Below are 21,933 nucleotides of genomic sequence, written 5' to 3' on the forward strand. Positions count from 1 at the left end.
TTTAGTAGTTGGTGCATTGCGTGAAAACTTGACTTCGATCCCCAACGCTGTGGCCCTTTAGTGCCACTGCTGAGGGTACAGAGACAGTAGGGTCCTTGGGGCTTATTGGCCAGCCTGTGTAGTCAAATTGTAAGCACCAGTGTTCAGTGAGACCCTGTCTTAAAACAACAAGATGGAGAGTAAGGAAGACACCCGATGTTGACCTTTAACCTTTACATGCACATGTACACATGTGCAAGCATACCTGCACACAAACATACACCTGCACAATCAGCAGAACACATTAAAAAAGCTGATCCTATAGAAGTGGTGAGCGAAACAATGGACAGCCAAGTTGTGATAGGGACAAGGAGGACCTGGTCAACGGCTACAAAGCTAGGCTAGGAGGGACACATGTCCATATGACTGGTATGCTGCTGCACAATGAGATACTTAACAGTGATAAATACTTCACGATTCCTAGAAGATTTTTAGTATTTGACTACAAAACTAATACATGTTCAAGGTGATAAGCAAGCTTCTCATAGGCCCAGTGCGATGGCACACGCCTTTAATGCCACCACTTGGGAGGCAGAGGCAGGCAGATCTCTGAGTCCAAGAGCAACCTAATTTTAAAATAGTTCCAGGCCAATCAGAGCTACACAGAGAGACCCTGTATTTTTTTTAAAATGATGTTACTTTACATACATATATCAAAAAGCCACATTGTGCGCCACAAATATTTACAATTATTATGTGCCAGTTAGAAAATAAAATACCACTTTACAAAAGGCAACAGAATGGAGAACTTGAGCAGCCACGCCTGAGCTGAGCCAGCTTCCAGCATCATGTGACTCAGAGATGTCAGTGATGTGTAGACAAATAGTGGCCAGCATATTTTAAACAATCTTTTACTTGTGTTTCAAGCTCTCATTCGGAGAGAACGAATTTCACATTTGATCTTTACCAAAAGGCTGAGAAGTGATGGGAACAAATGCCAAATATCATCACTCTCTCCCAAATGATAAAGATGTGGTCATTAAGTACAGACCATGCCTCCTCGAAATTTAATGGATAAAAAATGATAACTCGTCCATCATTCTTTTTCTCAATTGTATTTAGGATGAGTAAGCCTTTGGGCTGGGGTTTCTGCTTTCAAGTTGCAATAGAATTTCTCTAAATGAAAAACATCTGTTTCTGTTCTTCCAAAGAAACCAGAATAATAATAGCTTCATACATTACTCTGATATATTTACGAATGAAGCTGTTATCTCTTCTTACAGCATAGAACACACAGTGCAGACTTTCAGTGAAAACCAGACAACATACTGTGACCATTAAGAATGCCAAGACCAGGCAGCGGAGGGCCGCAGACATCAGACCACACCATCACGGACGACGCTGACTTTTCAGAAGATACAACATATGAACAACAGGAAGACTTGCCTTATGATGGAGACCTCTCCCAGACGAAGATGTGTACTTCTTACAACTTTATCTCAACAAATGACACTTTTCCTGTCTCAGTGGAAGCTGTTCTGGCAGGAGGAGACCCTCAGGAGATGGCTGCTCTCCATGAGATGTGCCAGAACACAGCTCTGGTTGCTCCTGGGGATAAGACGAATGAAAGCACTGTCAACAGCGGATGCTATAAAGATAAACAATGCACCTGGGCTTCTCCCGCTCCAGCTAATAAAGGAGATACCGCAAAGTCACACATTTCAGATATTTTCCTCCATCATCGCTCCAGGGAGCCATTCTTAAGGGATCAAGGCACTGGCCGCAAAATTGCTCCAGAGACCTCAAATATTGACAGTCTTGATGACGTAGCTGTTTTTACAAATATTGGTTCACATTATGCAAAGAAGTATTGCCTCCAAAAGCAAACCCCAGAATTCACTGACCAGCCTAGTTCCCAGAGCGGAGCAAAAAATAGCAATAAGCCCAGTTGCTCTCCAGGCACAACAGGAGAGAACACCTCTCTCTTAGAAAAGCCAGTGATTGCTGGGCAGAGTGGCCATCAAGAAGATGCAAGCCTTCTAAGTAGACCTAGAGATCTAGGTGATAAACATAACAACAACCTAGGGCAGATGCCCCAGAGACAGCTGACTGACAAAGCAAGTTCAGGCAACCCGTACAAACACGGCCAAAGTCAAGTGCACTACCAGCTCCCTGATTTTCCTAAGGTTGCTCCCAAAGTGAAAATCCCCAGAAATATTGTAACTAATAAACCATTCACAATAGCTAACCAAGGCAGCTTTTCTCCTAGGTTGAGAAATAAATCAATAGTTGTGCAAGATAATTTAGGAACCATGTCTGGGTCAAATTGTATTAAAAAACAACCGGATCAAAAATGGAAATTTACTGAACCTTCACAACAAACACAGGTGAGTGAGAACGGTTCCTGTCAGTACTGACCCAGTGTGGGCATCCTAGGGTGGGCATCCCAGTGTGGGCATCCTAGGGTGGGCATCACAGGGTGGGCACTCCAGGGTGGGCATCACAGGGTGGGCATCACAGGGTGGGCATCACAGGGTGGGCTTGTACATAGAGCTTGGCTGTCATTCTGAGGTTTTGTTATACTAGCTGTCACTCTGGGTCATTCTGGGCAAGTAAACTGACCTCATGAAAAGAATCAGAGGCTAGATTCAGAAAAATATAGAGGCAGATAGAACCCAAAGTCCCCAAAACTCTCCCAATATATTTCTTTCACCATCACCATCACCATCATCATCATCATCATCATCATCATCATCATCATCATCAGTTGTTATTGGTGATGGTGGTGGGCTTTAGTTTTTGTTTTGTTTTGTTTTTGTGTTTTGTGACAGAGTCCCTCTGCATAGTCCTGGCTGACCTGGAACTCACTCTGTAGACCAGGCTGGCCTTGAACTCACAGAGACCCTCCAGCTTCTGCCTCTCAAGCGCTGGGATTAAAGGTGTGAGCCACCATGCCTGGCCTCGGATATATTTCTTAAACTTCATCTAGAATTGTTTAAAATTTTATTTATATTTTGTTGTTTAAGAGTTGCATACATACATATAAAATCCCAATTTCCCTCTTTTAGTTCCTTCCCTATTTTCTCCCCTAATTTTCCTACCAACTCCATCTACTTTTTTTTTTTTTTTTTTTTTTTTAAAGACAGGTTTTCTCTGTATAACAGCTCTGGCTTTCCTGGAACTGACTCTGTAGACCAGCCTGGCCTCGAACTCACAGCAATCCACCTACCTCTGCCTCCCGAGTGCTGGGATTAAAGGCGCGCGCCACCACAGCCCCGCTCACAGCCCGTGCTCATAACCAGTGAGCCACCTCTCCAGCCCCCATGCAGACTTCTAAACTCAGTCCTTCTCTGAGGTTCTTCTTCAAGTGCCTGGCTTTTCTCAGGCCCAAGTTCAACAAATTCCTCCTTTACAGGGGACATCTCTGTAAGCCTTTGTTTTCATTCCTTTTTTTAAAAACAGTGTCTCATGTAGCCCAGGCTGGCCTTGAACCTCTGATCTTCCTGCCTCAACCTCCCAATACTGGGATTACAGGAGTGCACCGCCACATGTGTCTTAGAACACCCTAACCTGATGGGCCAAAGAATATTCATTCACACAGCTTCCCTAAGACCAAGCAACCTCTCAAACCTACCAACACACAGCTTTCACTCGCTTCAGCAGCAGCATTCCTGTTGATAGAAGTAACTAATAAGCTGGGTTAACTAAGGCCACAGCTGTGCATATATTATGATTTTGAGCATCCCCGCCTCCACACATGCCCCACTCACATCCCTTTCTCCCCACTCTTCCTTCGTATCAGTCCCCTTTTTACCTAGATCACTTCACTTCTTTATGTCATCTCTACTCAGGAGATCTTACGTATGTGTGTGAAATCTAGAACCCACAGGTGAGGGAAAACATGCTATTAGTCTTTCTGAGACTGACCAGGTTGGCTTACTATGACTGTCTCTTGGTTGCACCCATCTTCCTGTAAGTGACGGAACGTAATCCTTCTTCATGGTTGCCAAGTCCATCATATATGTAAGCCACACTTTCTTTATTCATTTCTGTTGTTGGACATTGTATTAGTTAGAGTTTCTATTGCTGTGAAGACACATCATGACTAAGGAAACTCTTACAAAGGAAAGCATTTCAACTGGGGCTGGCTTACAGTTCAGAGGTGTAGTCCGTTATCACCATGGTGGGCAGCACGGTGGTGTGCAGGCAGACATGGCACTGGAGAGGTATATGGTGCTGAAGGGTTCTAACTCTGGATCCACATGCAACAGGAAGAGAATGAGACACACCTCATCCAACAAGGCCACACCTCGCAATGGCCACTCCCTATGCACCTAGGGGAGGGGCTGTTTTTATTCAAACCACCACAGACACACCCAGGCAGTTCCATAGCTTAGCTATTGTGCACAGCATTGCAGTAAACATTGATGTGTAGGCGTCTCTATGAGACACTGACGTGGAGTTTTGGGAGTGAATATCCAAAGTTGTATAGGAGTTCTAGTATTGATTCATCTCAGCTTTTTGAGCCATAAGAGCCTGCTCTGCATATTCTGAAGCGCCTTATAGTCACTGTTTCCATTGCTGCCTCCCAGAGCCTTGTGTTCTACATGGATCAGTCCCTCGGTTATTGGTGCCAAACGAAATAAAACTACTACGCTCTTTAATGCCACAATTCAAACATTCTATTAGTACCCATTTAGTATAAAACTTTGCTCATGCCTAATCTATGCTTATTTCCCCCTTTTTCTTATCCTGTCTTCTCATTTCTACCTAACGTCCCTTCCTGTTGAGGTTCAGAATCTCATCGATTATTTAAGGTCCAATTGTTAGGTAAATTTACCTTTTAAAAAAATCACAGGGAGTTACGCATGGTGGCGCACGCCTTTAATCCCAGCACTCCAGAGGCAGGTGAATCTCTGTGTGTTCAAAGCTAGCCTGGTCTATAAAGGGAGTCCTGGACAGCCAGGGCTGTAACACAGAAAAAGCCTGTCTCTAAAAACCTGAAAAAAAAAATCACAGGAAAAAATTTAAATCTTTGTTACTGAATGGCCTTTCTTTTCTTTTATTTTTTACTTCTGGTTTTTCGAGACAGGGTTTCTCTTTTAGTCCTGTCTGGCTGTCCTGGACTCGCTTTTGTAGACCAGGCTGGCCTCGAACTCACAGCAATCTGCCTGCCTCTGCCTCCCGAGCGCTGGGATTAAAGGCATAAGCCAACCATGGCCGGCTCTCTTCTTCCTCTTCCTCTTCTTCTTCCTCCTCCCCCTCTTCCTCCTCCTCCTCCTTTTCTTCTTGGTTTTTCAAGACAAGGTCTCTTTGTGTAGCCCTGGCTGTCCTGGACTAGCTCTGTAGACCAGGCTGGCCTCAACTCACAGAGATCCGCCTGCCTCTGATGGATTAAAGGAGTGCGCCACCACTGCCTGGCTTCCTCTTTCTTCTTATAAGAGAGCATTCATGTATGGCCAGTTCTTAGTGGCCCACGGTTCACGGGAGCAGAGAGATCTCCACTCACCTCGCCCCAGCAATGCTTGAATTTGTCAATGAGCTTGAGGTCAGGCTTCTACTTTCTCTCTCTCTCTCTCTCTCTCTCTCTCTCTCTCTCTCTCTCTCTCTCTCTTCCAGTCCTACCAGCTTAAATTGGAGAACTAGACCCAACAGGTTTCTTATAATCCTATACTAGGGATATCTTGGTCAGAGTCAATTTTGAGCACAGTCAATCATCTCTCTGGCATGTCTATGTTTCTCAGTTCCATGTATTGGGAGCAGCAAGACCCTAAAAGGGAATCACTTTGGAGTTTAACCCTGTCCAGTCAGCCTGCAGCAGAAGGCACCACCACCATCTCAGCACATCCAGCATTAGTGTATTGTATTACTCCTAGTGTCTGGCTGTCATGTCTGGCATTAACGAGAGCACTAGCAACAGAGATGTGACAAGTCTGACAATGGTCCCTGCCCTCATGGAACTTATGTCCTGGAGACATGTTGGAGTTGTCTCCGTGCTAGTGTCAAGCACGAGCATAGTGTCAGCTGAATGTAGCCCCGAGAGCGGCCCTATAAGCTACATTCTCTATTGCCCCCCCACTGTACCACCAAGAAATTTGAGGCTTATAGGAATGAGCAGCAATTTCCTGTGTCACCCAGTCATAGTGACATTCAACCTCAACATGGCGACCACAGCTAGGGTCATAGCACCGTGCTGCCTCCTTGGCGGCCAGCACACGGGGCATTCTGAACAACAGTGTCATTGGCTAGATTCACAACCAATGGGTCCTTACTCTTTAATCTTGTAGGTGGAACCTGCTACACACACCTGCCAAGAACCTCTCACAGGTAGTATCTTAAACTATTTTTATTTAGAAAAGCATTTTGGGGAAAAAAAAAAAAAAGGAAAGGGTTCTTGTCCCAGACTCCTATTTGTAACATTTAATAAAACTGTGGTAAGTGGAAATGAATAGTGGACAAACAGCCTTTTTTTTTTTTTTTTTTTTTTTTGCATAGGAATTGAATCTGAGAAATGTCACCTGAAATTGACACCAACGTCTCAGAAAGATCCTTCCTCAAATTCTTACATCTTTCAAAAGATCTCCCAAGGGAAACAGATGTGCCAGAAACTGAAAGAACAGACTGACCAACTGAAGACTAAGGTAATACTCATTAAGAATGTGAGTGCACATGTTTAGTCCCAGCACTCAGGAGGCAGAGGCAGAGGCAGGCAGATCTCTGTGAGTTCGAGGCCAGCCTGCTCTACAAAGCGACTTCCAGGACAGCCAGGACTATACAGAGAAACCTTGTCTCAAAAAAACAAACCAAAAACCCCAAAGAATACAAGTGTGCGTATATGTATGTGTCTGTGTGTGTGTGTGTGTGTGTTCAGAGGACAACTTGCAGGAATTGGTTTTCTCTTTCCACTCTGGATTCTGGGGATCAAACCCAGGTCATCAAACTTAGCTGAAAGTTCCTTTGCTAACTGCGCCATCTCACCAGCCCCAAACACTTGCCAAGTTTGTCAACAGCATTAGAAACAACCAATGTCAAACTGTGAGTGAAGCCATGCTGTGAATGAAATATTGCTTTTCTTTCTTTCTTTCTTTCTTTCTTTCACTGCAGGTACAAGAATTTTCCAAAAGAATAAAGCAGGACTCTCTCTGTCGTTTGCAAGACATAAGACTGGTAATGAAGTTGATAGAGTTTTTAAAGTTTTATTTGGAAATTCCAATGGGTAACTGCAGAGGCTTTTCCATGACAGCAAATAGTCTGCACAGTAGTGAGAGTGGAAAAGGAGGAGGAATATTGAATCATCTTAGTTTCTGGAGCTGCATGGTTTCGAACTCTGATTCTACATGTATTTATCCTTCTTTTCTCCTCAAGGAAGCTATTGCTTAGCTCCACGGTTACCCCCATAATAAAACCCAGGCCATGGAATGTTCCAGAGAACAACATCAAAGCCGCTGTGAAGGGTGAGCCTGTCCACAGTGGATGGGCCTTGGTGAATTTCAATTGTTAAAGTAGCCGGTATCTGGCACCTTGATATGTAAGACTCTGCAGATGCTTAAAAATGGAACTCAAGAAACCCTGTCTCAAAAAAACAAAAAACAAACAAACAACAAAGTAGAAAGAACTCAAAGCAGAGCTTTCAGGTCATGACCCCTAACATGCTTTCACACCCTTGCTTGTTATCACAGCCAATCAAATAACTAAGTCATTGTTGTCATGACAGTTTTTTGGGGCTAGGGGGCAAAGGTTGAAACTGGGCAGTGGGGGTGGGGGGTGGGGGGTGTGGCCAGGAAATGAATAAGATGAAGATGTGGAAGATGGCGTTTCGGCCTCAGGATCAGCACCGGACACAGCCAGAAGACCTAAGGAAGGCCTGAGCAAGATTCAGAGCAAACTATGCTGCAGAACCCCCACAGCATGGGCTGAACCCAGAAAAGAAGCCACTGATTATTTGTTTACTCATTATATTAATTAACTGATCCATTCATTCATTTACTCATCACATTAATTAACTGCTCTGTTCATTCCGAAAACACTTATCAAGCATTTTTTTTTTAAAGTGTCTGTCCCAGGCACCAGAGATTTAGAAAAACACATCCTTTGCAAGTGTCTTTTACTCCACTAGGAACAGGCTGGTGACCAGCTCATTAAAACACAGCTGGTGAGGTGCAAAAGCTGATGCAGAGCCCAGCGTTAGTTCCTCCTTGGCCACTGAAGGGAGACTTTGGATGATGCTGAACGTGACCGCTCGCTTGGCTATCGTAACAAGAATCTTCCAGGCCAAAAAGAAACAAACAGCACGTGCAATCAAGAAAAAAAAATCAAGAAAAAGAGCATGTGTGGATAGTTACAGAGTCCTGGCTTGGGTAACTGACGTCAGAAATCGAAGTGGAGGATCCAGTTCAGAGAGGGTGTAGGAAGCAGGGAAGGGCCAGGAGTTGAGTGTTGCTTAGGACCTTGAGTGTGAGGACCCCTTGAGAACCTTCGAGTGCGGAGGCCCATCTGCAGGAAGTGAGAGCAACGATCTGACCTTCCGCGGTATTTGGGTCAGAGCCGATGCTTTGGCAGAGTTGTGGGTTGAAGTAATGGTGTGGGTGAGATGCTCCCAGCAAACCAACAGCCTCGGAGCAGGAGGTGGAAAGGGTCCAGGGCAGAGTCCCAGGCAATAGGGAAACAGGGAAAACAGAGACTCACAAAGGGGACTAAAGAGGGAGGACTCCGCCAGGTGTGGTGGAGCTCGCCTTTAATCCCAGCACTCGGGAGGCAGGGGCAGGCGGATCGCTGTGAGTTCGAGGCCAGCCTGGAGTACAAACTGAGTTCAGGACAGCCAAGGCTAAGCAGAGAAATCCTGTCTCAAAACAAAACAAAACAAAACAAAACAAAACAAAACAAAACAAAACAAAAGACTCAAAGGGTCAAGCAGTGGAAAAGGAGGTTCCGAGAAGCAGGGAGTAGGCGTCACGTGCTCAAGGAAGGAAAGTAAGATAGGGGTGGATTTAGCAGCGAGATAGCATAAAGGGCCTTGGCAATTCACGGAAACTAGATCAAGACGTCAGAGTGTGGGAGCCGAGGAGCAAGTGATTGACAAGGGATGGCGGTCAAACAGACAAGCGCAGACTTTTTAAAGGGCTCAGCAAAGCAGGACTGGTTTGAGTCTCTGGCCTTCAGAGGCTGCAGGTTCAAGAAGTTTCTTTCTGGTTATACAGGGCTAAATGGATATTTAGGACTGTAAAGTGGCTCCTTGGGGGGTCGGGGGTTGGGGGGGTCAGTTTGTGGTCTGAGAGTTGCAGGCCCACAGCATTTGGGGTTGGAAGAAGGGCTAGAGGCAGCTAAAAGCAGCCTTCCTAGTACAGCATAGTGGAAGACGTTTGGACTTTCACTATATAATCTTAGACATACCGTGGCATGTCCTTCATCTCGGTGTGGTCAGAAAACTAAATGATAAATCATGTCATGTCTTCCGAAATATGACTTAAGTGCCGAGATCGGTTTTTTTGATCTTTCAGACTGAGTCTTATCAATATAGGCCGGGTTAGCCTAGAACTCATTGTATTGACCAGGCTGTCGTTGACCTTGAGATGATCCTCCTGTCTCTGCCTCCCAGCCCTGGAGGGGGCGTCAGGGGTAGACACCACCATGCTTTCTCCTTCCTTCTCACCCTCTTTATTTTGACCACTCCTCTCGCTGTAGCTTTTATAGCTGTGTTTCCTGTTTGCAGTTCCTAAAGGCCAGCCCTCACTTTTTGCCTACTGCTCTCAGTGTCGTGTCTGTGTTCATGTTCTTTTGGGCATTCGTGTTCTCACTGTGAACTCTGCCTTGCTCCACACTGACACTCCCACTCAAACTTGCTAGTCTTCCCTAATTCCTCCTTCTGGCCAGACCCATCGCATCCCTTTCACTCCCCCCCCCACCCCACACCCACACCCACACCCACACTAAAACCTCCCTAAAGATGTCTGTGAGAGTCACAGTGTCAGTCAGCACCCTGCCTGGGACCAGACGGTTGACTCGAATGTGGTAACTGAGGAAAGCTTAATAAAAAGCATCGCTTTACAACAGCCTGGGAAAGGCCAAGGGAAACCCATGAGGGATGTGGGGGGCTACTTTACCCCCCCTCCCAGGCCTGAAGGAGCAGAGGAAATGCATCCCCTGGGGCCTTTAGGGAGCAGCTGCAGTTGCAGGAGTAGCTGAGAAGGCCTGTGGCTTTTGGTAGGAGGATGCAGCCCATCTGCGATGGTGCAGGAATGGCAGAAGCAGAGAAATCAGGGCTCTCACCTCATCTTTAGCCAACTCCTCTCTCCTGCCACTATCTTGTAGCTCTACCCTGGCCACAAGGCAATGGAGCCAGGGCCAGCCTCTTGCAGAGACAGACAGAAGGTGGCCATGGGGAGAAAATGGAGGACATCCACTGGGTCGGCTATGTTTATTATACCCAATAGTCACCAGGTTTCCCAAATCAAGTTAATTCATTTTTAGTATCCTTTCTTTTTAGGCGGGTCTCACTATGTAGCTTGGCCTTGAAACTTGCTCTCTCTCTCTCTCTCTCTCTCTCTCTCTCTCTCTCTCTCTCTCTCTCACACACACACACACACACACACACACACACACACACACACACACCAGGCTGGCTTTGAACTCACAGAGCTCCATTTGCCTCTGCTTGCAAAGTTCTGGGATTACAGGTGCCCAGCCATTGCTATATGGATAGGAATTTGTAGTAACCGCAGCTACAATCTAGTGAGTGTGCACACGTGGTCCTGATTAAAGATTTCAAGTTTTCAACTCTACTTGATGCAAACTTGATACCTAATCAGCAGATGCCTTAGATGACGGATGAGGGACCCACAGATCCTGACAAAGGGAAACTGTTAAAGCTTGAACTTAAACAATGGCCTTTGTTGTCACATTAGACACTTGGACTCACCCTCATATTGAGCTTTCCATTTTTATGGGCACATTCTCTTCTCTCTCCACTCCAGATAGTTTTAAAATTCATTCCAGAACTCTGGGCTAAGAGTATTGTCATTAATTTCCTGGTATGCGTTAAACGAAACCATTGAGGGGACTTAATCTGTATCAAGTCCAGCGCTCCCCACTCAGGGCATTTAGCAGGAAATCCTGATGCCAAAATGTGTTAACGATTCATGCTTGGAAACAGCATCCTGAGGTGTTTCCCCCTGAGGCACCATTTTGCTTTTTAGAAAAAGAAATTAAAGCGGTCTACCTTATTATCAATACTGTGTAATTAGCTAGCAGCAATTGGCTCAATATTCTTCCCCCACCCCCACCTCCAGAAGCTTGGGGTCTTTTGGGGGAGGTTTTTTTTTAACCCCCTGTGGGAAAAATTGCCACATGTTTCTGTTTTTTTTTTTTTAAGGGAAATTAATAGAGTGAGTATATTTGTTTTCCAGGGACTCTCTCGTCTTGGACAGGCCTCTGTCCACATTGAGACCAAAGTTATACAGTGTTTATTTATATCTTAGCTACAACCACACTGTGTCTGGCATGAATATAAATCAAAAGGGTTTGAACTGCAATTATATCCCATATACGGGAGAAGCTCTCTCTCTGGGATGAGGGAGGGACCCAGTCTTTCCCCACATTTATTTAAAGTCACGGCTGGACAAGCAAGGAAGGGCCGATAGCTCCGGATGAGCTCGCGGTCTCCTGTGGGCTGACATGGCGAGGAGCAGCATCCTGGGCAATATCTCGGGCTTGTGACATGCAGAACCTTCCCAGGGTTCCACCCAAAGGCTAGTGTAGATGATGTCTCTGCAGGGGCAAGGAACTGGCAAATTTGTTGAGTAATTGGCTGTTCCTTTAGGAACTGAGCCTTTCTTGAAGCTGGTGTGCTGCATACCTATAATCTCCACACTCAGCAGGTGGAGACAGAGGATTAGGAGATCAAAGCCAGCCATGGCTACATCGTGAGTTCAAGGCCAGCTGGGTTACATAAGATCCTATCTCAAAATCAGAATAAAGCAGGTATAGTCTCACGCACCTATCACCCTGCATTTGGAAGATGGAGACAAAAAGAAAAAAGAAAAAAAAAAGGCAGCTCGAGGTCATCCTCAGCTATTCTGTGAATTACAGGCCAGCCTGGGCTACACGAGGCTCCATCTCAAGTAAAGAAATGCATAAATAAATAACAATGCATGGTGGCATACACCTTTATTCCCAGCATTTGGGAAGCAGAGACAGGAGGATCTCTGTGAGTTCGGGGCTAGCCTGGTCTATAAAGTGAGTCCAGAACAGTCAGGGCTACAGAGAGAAACTGTGTCTCAAAAAGCAAAACAAACAAAGCATACATTTTTAAAACAGTGTATCTTAGTGACAATGACAGCATTCACACAGCCCTAGCAACACACATACATACAAATTAATATGCAAAATTAAATATTGGATCTGGTGTGTCTTGCTTGTTAGGACAAATCCAATAAGCATTTGGATTTGATTTTTTTTTTTTTTTACACATTTACAGAAGAATCTGGAGTCAAGACACGAATCTACCTCCATTAATCCCCCCCCCATAGCTCCAGAACACAAACTTGCCCTTCATTTTACAGAGAAGTCATAACTTCCCCCACTTCCTCTATCTCCACATCCTTTCCCCCTTGCGTCACCATGTATTGTCTCTAGGCATGTCCTAGAGCCCCCTGCTTTATACTACCCGTGGGTCTTGCTCTCTGCCATCTCAATTTTTATTCCCACTGGAGTTGAATCCAGGGTCTTGCGTGTGCTGGGTGCGGTGGCTGGACTGAGAGTGGTCCTCCATAGACTCATGTGTCTGAACACTTGGTCCCCAGATGGGGGCTCTGTTGGGGAGATTTAGGAGGTGTGGCCTTGTTGGAGGAAGTGTGTCACTGAAGGTAGGCTCTGAGAGTTTAAAGATGTACATCGTTCATGCTCTGGCTGTTGTGCTTGCTGCTTGATGCCCTGGTGGCCTCTACCCCTCTGAGTTGTCAGCCCAAATCAACCCTTTCTTCTGTAAGTTATCTTGGTCATAGTGTCTTATCACAGAAAGTAACTAACGCCCTGGGCAAGCTCTCTACCACTGAACGGTGTCTCCTGCCTTTACTTCTTTCATGGTCTCTCCTTGTCTCCGATTTCCACTTCTTTTTTTCTTTTTTAATATTTTATTTAATTTTTAATTTATGTGCATTGGTGTGAGAGTGTCAGATCTCAGAGTTACAGACAGTTGTGAGCTGCCATTGTGGGTGCTAGGAATTGAACCCGGGTCCTTTGGAAGAGCAGGCAGTGCTCTTAACCACAAGCCATCTCTCCAGCCCCCCCCCCCCCGATTTCCACTTCTTAAAAATTATTTATGTGTGCCTACATGTGTGCATGTGCTTGTGTATGAATGTGTGTACATGAGTGTCATGGCACAAATGTGGAGGTCAGAGGATAACTTTAGAGTGTTGGTTTTCTCCATCTTCTTGGTTGGAGCAGGGTCTGCACCAGGCTAGTTGGTCTGAAGGTTCTGGATGAATCCTGTAGAGGAATGTTAATTCTGACTATGGCTGCTCCGGCAAGAGGTCACATCCAAAGATGATCTAGGTCTGTGTGGTCTAGCTGGAATACCAACACGCCTTTAATCCAGGAGACAGAGGCAAGCAGATCTGTGTTCAAGGCCAGCCTGGTATAGAGCAAGTATCAGGTAAAGAAAAGCTTAGGTCCAGACATGGTGGCACACGCCTTTAATCCCAAACAAAGGTAAAGTTAGTGTGTAGAAGGAAGCACCCTGAAAGTGATGTCTAATTGAGTGGTAGAAAAGGTGATGAATCAGAGAAGATTTGACAGACTAGGACACGCCCAACTCTCATGAGAAGAGAGAGGAAAGGGAAGCTACTTAAGAGGCAGGCTACAGAGAGAGGAGGCAGTTTTACTAGCACTGTAATAGATGAGGTGCAGAGAGAGAGGACTCAGGTGAAGATGGAACGAGCCAGGAAATGAGAAGAAGTCAGAAGAAAAGAGCAGACTGCTGAGTTAGTCTGAGGCCGTGCAAAGCAATTCCAGCCCAAGAGAGGAGCCAGATTAAATAAGGCATCTGGGAGAGGAGTTTGAGCCAGAACAGCTGAGTTGAACCAGCCAGCCCAGAGCTCAGAAAGAACAAGCAAGGGTGAGCTTATCTATTTATTTTTGTTTGTTTCGCTTTTCAAGGCAAGGTTTCTCTGTGTAGCCCTGGTTGTGCTGGACTCATTTTGTAGACCGGGCTGGCCTGGAACTCACAGAGATCCACCCGCCTCTGCCTCCCAAGTGCTGGGATTAAAGGAGTGTGCCCCCACGCCCGGCTCAGGTGAGTTTATTAAACTGCAGGTCTCAGGGGCTGAAAACATTCTAGGCCTGGGTTAGATTGCACGGAGGCTAGAAGCTCCCAGGATTGGCTTAGGTTAGCAGAAGGAGGCTATAAGTCTCCCAGACAACAATTGAGCCAGGAGAATAAAATTACTTTTACAGAGGCTCCTCCTCACCACATGTGTTCTGGGATTACAGCTGTGTGACATCATGTGACATGCATCCAGCTTTTCTTTCTTTCTTTTTTTTTTCTTTCCTTTGTATATTTTGTTAATTTATTCAGATTACATCTCAGTAGTTATCCCCTTGCTTGTCCTCCTCCCATTCCTTTCTCCCTCTTTCATCCTATTCCCCTCCCCTAGGTCTGTGACAGAAGGGGACCTCCTCCCCCACCATATGGTCACAGCCTATCAAGTCTCATCTTCGTAGCCTGCTTATTCTTTCTCTCAGTGCCACCAGGCCTCCCCACCAAGGAGAAGTGGTCAAATATGGGGCACCAGAGTTCATGTCAGAGTCAGTCCCCGCTCTCCACACAACTGTGGAGAATGACTTGTCCATTGGCTAGATCTGGGTAGGGGTTCAATATTTTCTGCATGTATTGACCTTGGTTGGTGTAGTAGTTTGAGCAGACCCCCCTGGGTCCAGATCCACCGGTCTATTGGGACTCTAGGTGAGAGAAGTACCAGAGAATGGGGAAATAGAAGGATCCAGAGAGTCCTAGAAACCTACAAGAAGAGCGTCCGGTTTTTCATGTAAGGACTCAGGTCATCAGACTTGCACCGCAAGTGCTTTTACCTGTTGAGCCATCTTGCCATCCCTGACTCCCATTTTTTATTTCCTGTTTAATCCAGGGTTATTTAGGTGAATGTTGGATAAAATATAATCTAGTATAAATATATACAGATATTAATAATAGTAGAGTTAATTGTATTATAGATTTTTATTTGCCCTCCTATAAATTTACATAACAATTATTTCCTCAGAATCACAGTTCTCAGTACTATGAGAGTTGGGGCTGGCGCTCACTGAGAAAGTACCTGCCTCTCATGCTCACATCAGTTTGGTCCTTAATGCAAAACCGGGTTCTCTTTCAACAGCTCAGCAGAGGGACTTAGGGTCCAACTCATGAGAAATGAGTATCTTCCTTAGCAGCTGGCTAGATGCCTCAGATGTTGTCAAGCCTGCTGACCTAAGTATATACCCTAGAACCCACAGATAGAAGAAACCAGCTCCCACAAGTTGTCCTTTGACCTACACACACACACACACACACACACACACACACATCATCATCATCATCATCATCATCATCATCAAAACAAGAGGGACCTTGACATGATCAGTTCCGAGAAGTTTATCACGGTGGGTAGAGTAGAGATGTGGGAAGCAGGGAATGAGGATTACAGCCTGGAGTGTTGGAATGAAACTCTAAACAGGATGCTACTGAGGGCAGATGGACCTTTTCCTTCCTGCCTGAAGACAGATGACATGAGAAACATGGCCCCGGGGTCCTATTTTTGAGAAGGCTGACTATTTGGCCCAGAAGGTGCCTGTTTGCTTTTGTCTACTCAGAGAAGTGGAAGGTGAAAATTTCAAGTTGGAGACCCTGCTTGAGACATTAAAGGGAAAGCTGATGCACACCTGTGTACTTGGCCCCTCCCCTTCCGCCCCGCCCCTTTCCAGAGCTCTCCAGTCATCCTGGAAGGGGTGGCATCTGCAGTCTCTTCAACCTCAGCTGAGGTAACACAGCAGCTGACAGGCCTAACACGGCATCAGGAGAAATGCTGTTTGCTCACTCTGACTCCCAACTCTGGACTTGCTGGGCTCTGTTTTAATCCTCCTTGACTTGCCAAAGGCTCGTGAGTCATATTGTGTAAAATGGAGCCAGGCTCTTCATGATTAGAAGCGATTTCAAGCGTTAATTTTCAAAATGCTGTATTACTTTAGCATCCAGCACCGCAGTTCAAAATGGCCCGCCCCTGAAGAACCGGCGCGTCAGGGTGAAGAGCAAACCTTCCGCGGATCACCCCTAGAAGATCTTCTTCTTCATAATTTTATACTCCCCCTTTAAAAAGTATTTTTAATTATGTGTACATGTCTGTGTGGGTGGGTGTGTACCTGGGTTCAGGTACCCTGGGAGGCCAGAGGCGTAGGAGCCCCTTGGGGCTAGCTGAGCCGCCTGATGTGAGTGCTGGGAATCAAACAGCTAGTGTCCTATACTCCATCTTTTTAAGTAAAAAAAAAAAAATCAAGGTCAGTAAACTAATGGTTTCCTGAGTCCACTTCTGCAATCTGTGTCACAGTTCTTTTGGGTTACCTACACATGCAAACTTGAGGATCAGATTTCTATGCTTTTTGGTTTTTTTAGTTTTTGCACCACAGGCACTGACCATCCTCCCAGCCCTTGTGTTTAATTTTTTTTTTTTAATGACAGAGTCTTACTATGTAGTCCAGACTGTCCTGGAACTTGCCACAAAGAACAGGCTCTCCAGGCCCCAGCTCGCAGTGGTCCTCCTGCCTCTGCCTCCCACAGTACAGGGATTACAGACACGCGCCACCACACCCGGCTCATCCATCTCTTTGTTCTTGTAGCCTCAATTATCAGCACAATTCTTAACTACATTAAAATTCTGAGAAACTGAGTCATCTAAATAATTGCCTTCAGTTGACTCTTTAGTTGCGTAGAGTTCTGAAGGACCCGGCCTGAAGTGGAGAGTTAAAATCTGAAAGAGGCTTTCAACAGGCAGAGCCAAGATATGATACAAATGCAAGCTCTTCCAAAGACGCACATCTGCTTTCCTCCAGCAACCTGCTTCCTTGCAAAGCCTCACTTCCTCAAAGCGGGCTTGAGCCGGGTGCCATTCTGTGCCCCTGATACCAAATAGGATTTCTTGCTCCATCCTCTGTACAAGGTTAAGCTGAGTCTGGCTCGTTTTGTGTCCTCACATCCTAAATACCTGACATGGAGTTGAGGGCTCCATATCAGAAGCCCTTTGGATTTCACGGCAGTCTCAGTGCTGCCCGAGATGCCAACAATAGTGGCATGGTACCTCGCTTGGCCTGAACCTGAGTTAGCTCTAGGGCAGTGGGGGGGAGTGTGAGCAAAGCCCAGCCATGGACCAACAAGCCTGGATTTGCTCTTGCTACTTTGGTTCTAAGTCCACAGCAACTGTTAGGAAGGCATGACGTCTATAAGTCCAATGCGTAGCCCTAAGAAGGAGTTTCCTGATAATGCTATTCATTCAGTGATTGATCCATTCTCATAGCAATTATTGGTAAATGCTAGGCGCTTTCTTCGGAACAAAGGACAGGGCAGGAATCACCTGCCTTGGAGATGCGTGTGCCTCTGTGAGGAACAGTCATACCTAGCAAACCGGATCAGAATGACTGCAGAACGGACTCCGAGGGAGTAAATAATAAATAAAGACACATTCTTTGTGTCTCTAAAGCCAGACCACCTAAGTTCAAATACTGGCCTGTTGTTTATCAGCATTGTGATCTGGGGACAGTTATACACCCTCTCTGTACCTCAGTTTCCTCATCTGGAAAATGGGGATAATAACACCTGCCTGGCAAGGTTGTTAGCATATTTAAAAGAGTTAATAGATGAAAGGTACTTAAAACAGGGCAGGGATCAGGGTAAGCCTATCCACCTGGGTGTTAGCTGGTCATGCCTATTAAGAATTGGGATATGACAAAAGCTAGTGGCCAAGGCCCTTAAACTAAGTCCTGAGGTGAGACCCCAGCTATGATAAGTGTGTGGGACAAGGGACAGGAGGTAAACATACCTTGGGGTGTTTGGGTTTGCACCTGAATGAGTCAGTTCCGACGGCCTACAGTTCTAATGGATCCTTCCGTGTGTTTCTGCAGATGACCAAGGAGCACACTGGCTGCTGTCTTCCAGGGCCCAGGGGCTCAAGAGGAACTGAGGTGACAGGGCTGCCAAGGGCAGGGTCACAGGAAGCCACCTTCAAGGAGCTCATGGAGCTGGCGCCGAAGATGTGAGTCCTCTCCCTGGATGCTTCCCACCACTTGGTATCAAGGCTGAAATGGGATGGGGAGGGGAGGTGGAGGTGGAGGAGGTGGTGGAGGTGGAGGTGGAGGAGGTGGTGGAGGTGGAGGTGGAGGAGGTGGAGATGACGGTCATGGTGCTGATGGTGGAGGTGGTGGTAGTGGTGGTGAAGGTATTTGTGGTGGAGGTGGGGGGGCTGGTGGGGGGTGGAGGTGATGGTGGTGGTGGTGGGGATGGTGATGTGAGTGATGGAGGTGATGGTGGGGGTGGGGATGGGGGGATAGAGGGGGTGGTAGGGGTGGTGGGGGTAGTGGGGTGGAGGTGGGGGTGGGCTAGGGGGTTGGTGGATGTGGTGGTGTCTGCCTGCATCTGGCCACACGGCCCGAAGGTAGAGGGAAGTGTCCCATAGCAAAGAATGACAAAGGTAGAGTAGCTGCGAGACATTGACACAACACTGTCCCACAGGTGGCTCCTTCCACAACCCCCCCCAGCACTGAATTAAATCCCCCCCCCCCCCCCGCCCTCCACCAGCTGGAGAAGGAAGTTCAGAAATGCACACTGCCTTTTCTTCCTTTTTATTTAAAAACAAACAAAGCCAGCTATTTACGTAAATAGGCCAAGCACGGATAGAGCCGCCCAGGATTAAGCCTGGCTGCTGTGATCCTGTGACCCACCCCGGGGTTCTCTGCCTCTCTTGGCTCCTGTTGCCAGGCCTGTGGTGCCTACCTACAAGTCTAGCTGAAGCTGATGGGTCCCGAATCCAAGGCCTGCCCAGTCTGCAGAGTGAGTTCCGGGCCAGCCAGGGCGACTTCATGAGCACCTGTCCCAAAATGTTAAACCATTGGAAAAGACTCGGGGTGTGGTTCAGGAGTAGAGCGCAGGGTTAGTTAGCAGGCAAGGAGCCCCAAGTTCCGACCTTAGTGGCCCAGTCCTCAAAATCCCCAAACCAGGTTGTTGAATGACGGACACTGGGATTGTCAAGCTCTCCCGGCTCACTTGCTTTCCCTTTTTTCCTTTCCATCTCTTTTTCCTTCACACTCTTCTGTCTCCCTTCCCATCCTGCCCCCCCCCCCAATATTTTTCTCTTTTTGCTAGGGATTGGCCCCAGGGCCTCTGCGTCCTAAACCCTGTTTACCACTGAGCTGTGCCTTTGCCCAAGACTCTTGTGGGCAGCCTGGTGTTAGAGCTAGTGACGCTGCTGTAGCTAATGTTTCCCACTCTTTCAGTTCTGGAGAGACTTGGGGCACCTGGACCTACACCAGAGCTTCTCAAGTTCTCTGTACCTAGGAGTCACCCCTCATCTTCCCGAAATGTGGGCGTTGGTTCTGTAGGTCTGGTCTGAGCCCATGCTTCTGTAATTAGAGCAAGCTCCCAGGTGGCACCAACAGTGCTGGCGCACCTGGGGATGCCCATTTGGGTAGCAAGGACCTAGAGGTTATTTCACTAAGAATGAATTAGAAATCCTGGCATTAAATAGCCTGGGTCTGTACCATGGTTGGGTTTCTATTGCCGTGATAAACATGACCAAAAGCAACTGGGTGAGGAGAGGGCACGTTTCACCTCGCGGGTTGCCATCCATCACTGAAGAAAGTCAGGGCAGGAACAGATGCAGAGACCATGGAGGAATGCTGCTTACTGGCTTGCTCCCAAGGCCTATCTAGCCTTTTTTATATAACCCAGGACCACCTTCCCAGGGACTGCACCATCCCAAGTAGGCTGGGCCCTAACCAAGAAAATGCCCGCCAGCTTGCCTACAGGCCAGTGGGATGGAGGAATTTTCTCAATTTAGATTCCTTCTTTCCATATGACTGGAGCTTGTGTCAAGTTGACAAAAATCAACAAGTTATAACAGGCAGAAAATAATAATAGTAATAGAATACTTCCATTGGTTGGGAACTTGGGTTTATAAAGACTTTCTTCTGGGGAGGAATACTTTAGAAAAGTGAGACATACAGGGGACAGGCAACAAGGACGAAAATAAAACCCAGGTCTCCCAAATCGCTGGAAGACATCTCCAATCTGCTGCTGTGAGTGTAGTTTAAGTGAGAAGTGCAGGTGTGACTCTGTGGGCTTAGCGGTAATTTAAAAAAAATTAAGGAATATGGAAGGGGAAAACATTTTATTTTTGAAATTATAAATATGAGAGCCAGGCTTGGCAGTGCATACATGCAAGCCCAACATTTGGGAGGTAGAGGCAGGAAGATCAGGAGATCAAGGCTAGCCTGGGCTACATGAAAACCTGTCTCAAAAAGCAACAAACAAATGAATGATGTACTTATTACAAAAATAATCAGAAAATAAGAAAAGCATAAAGAAAAATTCCCAGCCAGGAAGGATAAACACATTCCTGTAATCCTAGTACTTGGAAAGCAGAGGCAGGAGGATTGCTGTAAGTTTGAGGCCAGTCTGGTCTACCTGAGTTCTGGGCCAGCTAGGGATACATAGAAAGGACCTTTCTCAAAATGAAAATTCCCTGAGAAAACTCAAGTCTGTAGTGGACAGCCTCCCAGTCTTTGGCCTCTGCATGTGCCCATCACATGTGTTTTGTTGGGCAGCATCGTCTTGCTTGCAAGCTGTTGTGCATAGTTGACAAGTGTCTTAGAATCACATCTTAGCGTTGCAGGGAATGGGTCACATGGCGTACACAGAACCTTCTCATGAGCAGGTAGGTACCAGTGTGCAGGACCCTCGCCTGCACGGCAATGCCAGGCTCTTCTACTCCAGCCCAGCCCCCGACAGTCCTTTCTTCCCAACGTTTACTAGGCTGGCAAGTAAAACCTGCCATCTCCCTGTTTATCTGTTTGACTGTTTATGAAATTCACTGGAGTTTGTTTGTTTATTGGCTAGGCGCACTTTCTCTTGGACACCAACCCTGTGCCTAGATCTGTAATGCCAACACCAACCCAGCACCTACAGGTGTAACGCCGAAACCTGTTTTTGTGTTTTTGTTTTGTTTTAAGGCAGGGAAAATAGGAAGGGTGCATAACGTTGGTGTGGAGGTCTTTATTCTGTTCAGTGCTTTGAGGAAGAAGCACAAATGGGCTAAGACTACGTGTACTTAAAGGGTCAATCGCAGCTCAGCAACTTGTCCTTCCGTGACCTGGTATAATTGTATTCATCGTTAAAGTGGAGGTGGCAGAGCTGATGACAGAAAGTCTCAGAGAAGGCTGTGTGAGAAATATCTGGGACCCAGTGGGAAACCAAACATGGTAGTTGTTTTCCACAAAGAAAAAATAAATAATACTGAAGTCTTTCAAAAAAAGTAATGAGCAAATGGGATGTGCACTAAAAAGTATGTAGGAAAGAAAACCAAAAATTAACGATAGGGAAACACTCACTTCCTTCGATACTGGAAGAGATGCCAATTAATAACATGACTTGCTCCCCCCCCCACAACCCCCTCCACGACTTAGAGTTACTGAAAACATTTTCAAGTGATAATTCTTGGTGCTGAGAAAGGTGTGGTCCCAGCTGAGCCACCCACATTGTTGGCAGCTTCGTAACCCTGATCAAGAAACTTGCAGAAAGCAATCTGGCAAAATGTGTCATCACACAAACACACTCAAAACCTTTGGCCCAGATGTTTCCTCAGGAAGTCATTCCAAACGTGGCGAAGCCTACATGTTCAGTAATGCTTTGTGCCAGCATTGTGTAGA

General features: G+C 46.4%; 1 protein-coding gene across 2 annotated transcripts in view; it reads left to right on the plus strand.

Annotated features, from left to right (window-relative positions):
• Positions 1 to 21,933, plus strand: part of AKNAD1 (AKNA domain containing 1) — a 40,844-nt gene that overhangs the window by 2,678 nt on the left and 16,233 nt on the right. Inside the window, exons 2-6 of one of the 2 annotated variants that reach the window (XM_084757022.1) lie at positions 1,263 to 2,366; positions 6,267 to 6,306; positions 6,475 to 6,620; positions 7,084 to 7,146; positions 18,136 to 18,266. In XM_084757022.1, the coding sequence (XP_084613148.1) occupies positions 1,323 to 2,366; positions 6,267 to 6,306; positions 6,475 to 6,620; positions 7,084 to 7,146; positions 18,136 to 18,266 (1,424 nt within the window). In that variant the 5' untranslated portion in view covers positions 1,263 to 1,322. The remainder of the gene's footprint in view (positions 1 to 1,262; positions 2,367 to 6,266; positions 6,307 to 6,474; positions 6,621 to 7,083; positions 7,147 to 18,135; positions 18,267 to 21,933) is intronic. The other variant, XM_084757023.1, reaches the window with a different exon arrangement.

This window comes from Acomys minous, assembly GCF_964271855.1.
Source record: "Acomys minous genome assembly, chromosome: 14".
Lineage (NCBI taxonomy): Eukaryota > Metazoa > Chordata > Mammalia > Rodentia > Muridae > Acomys > Acomys minous.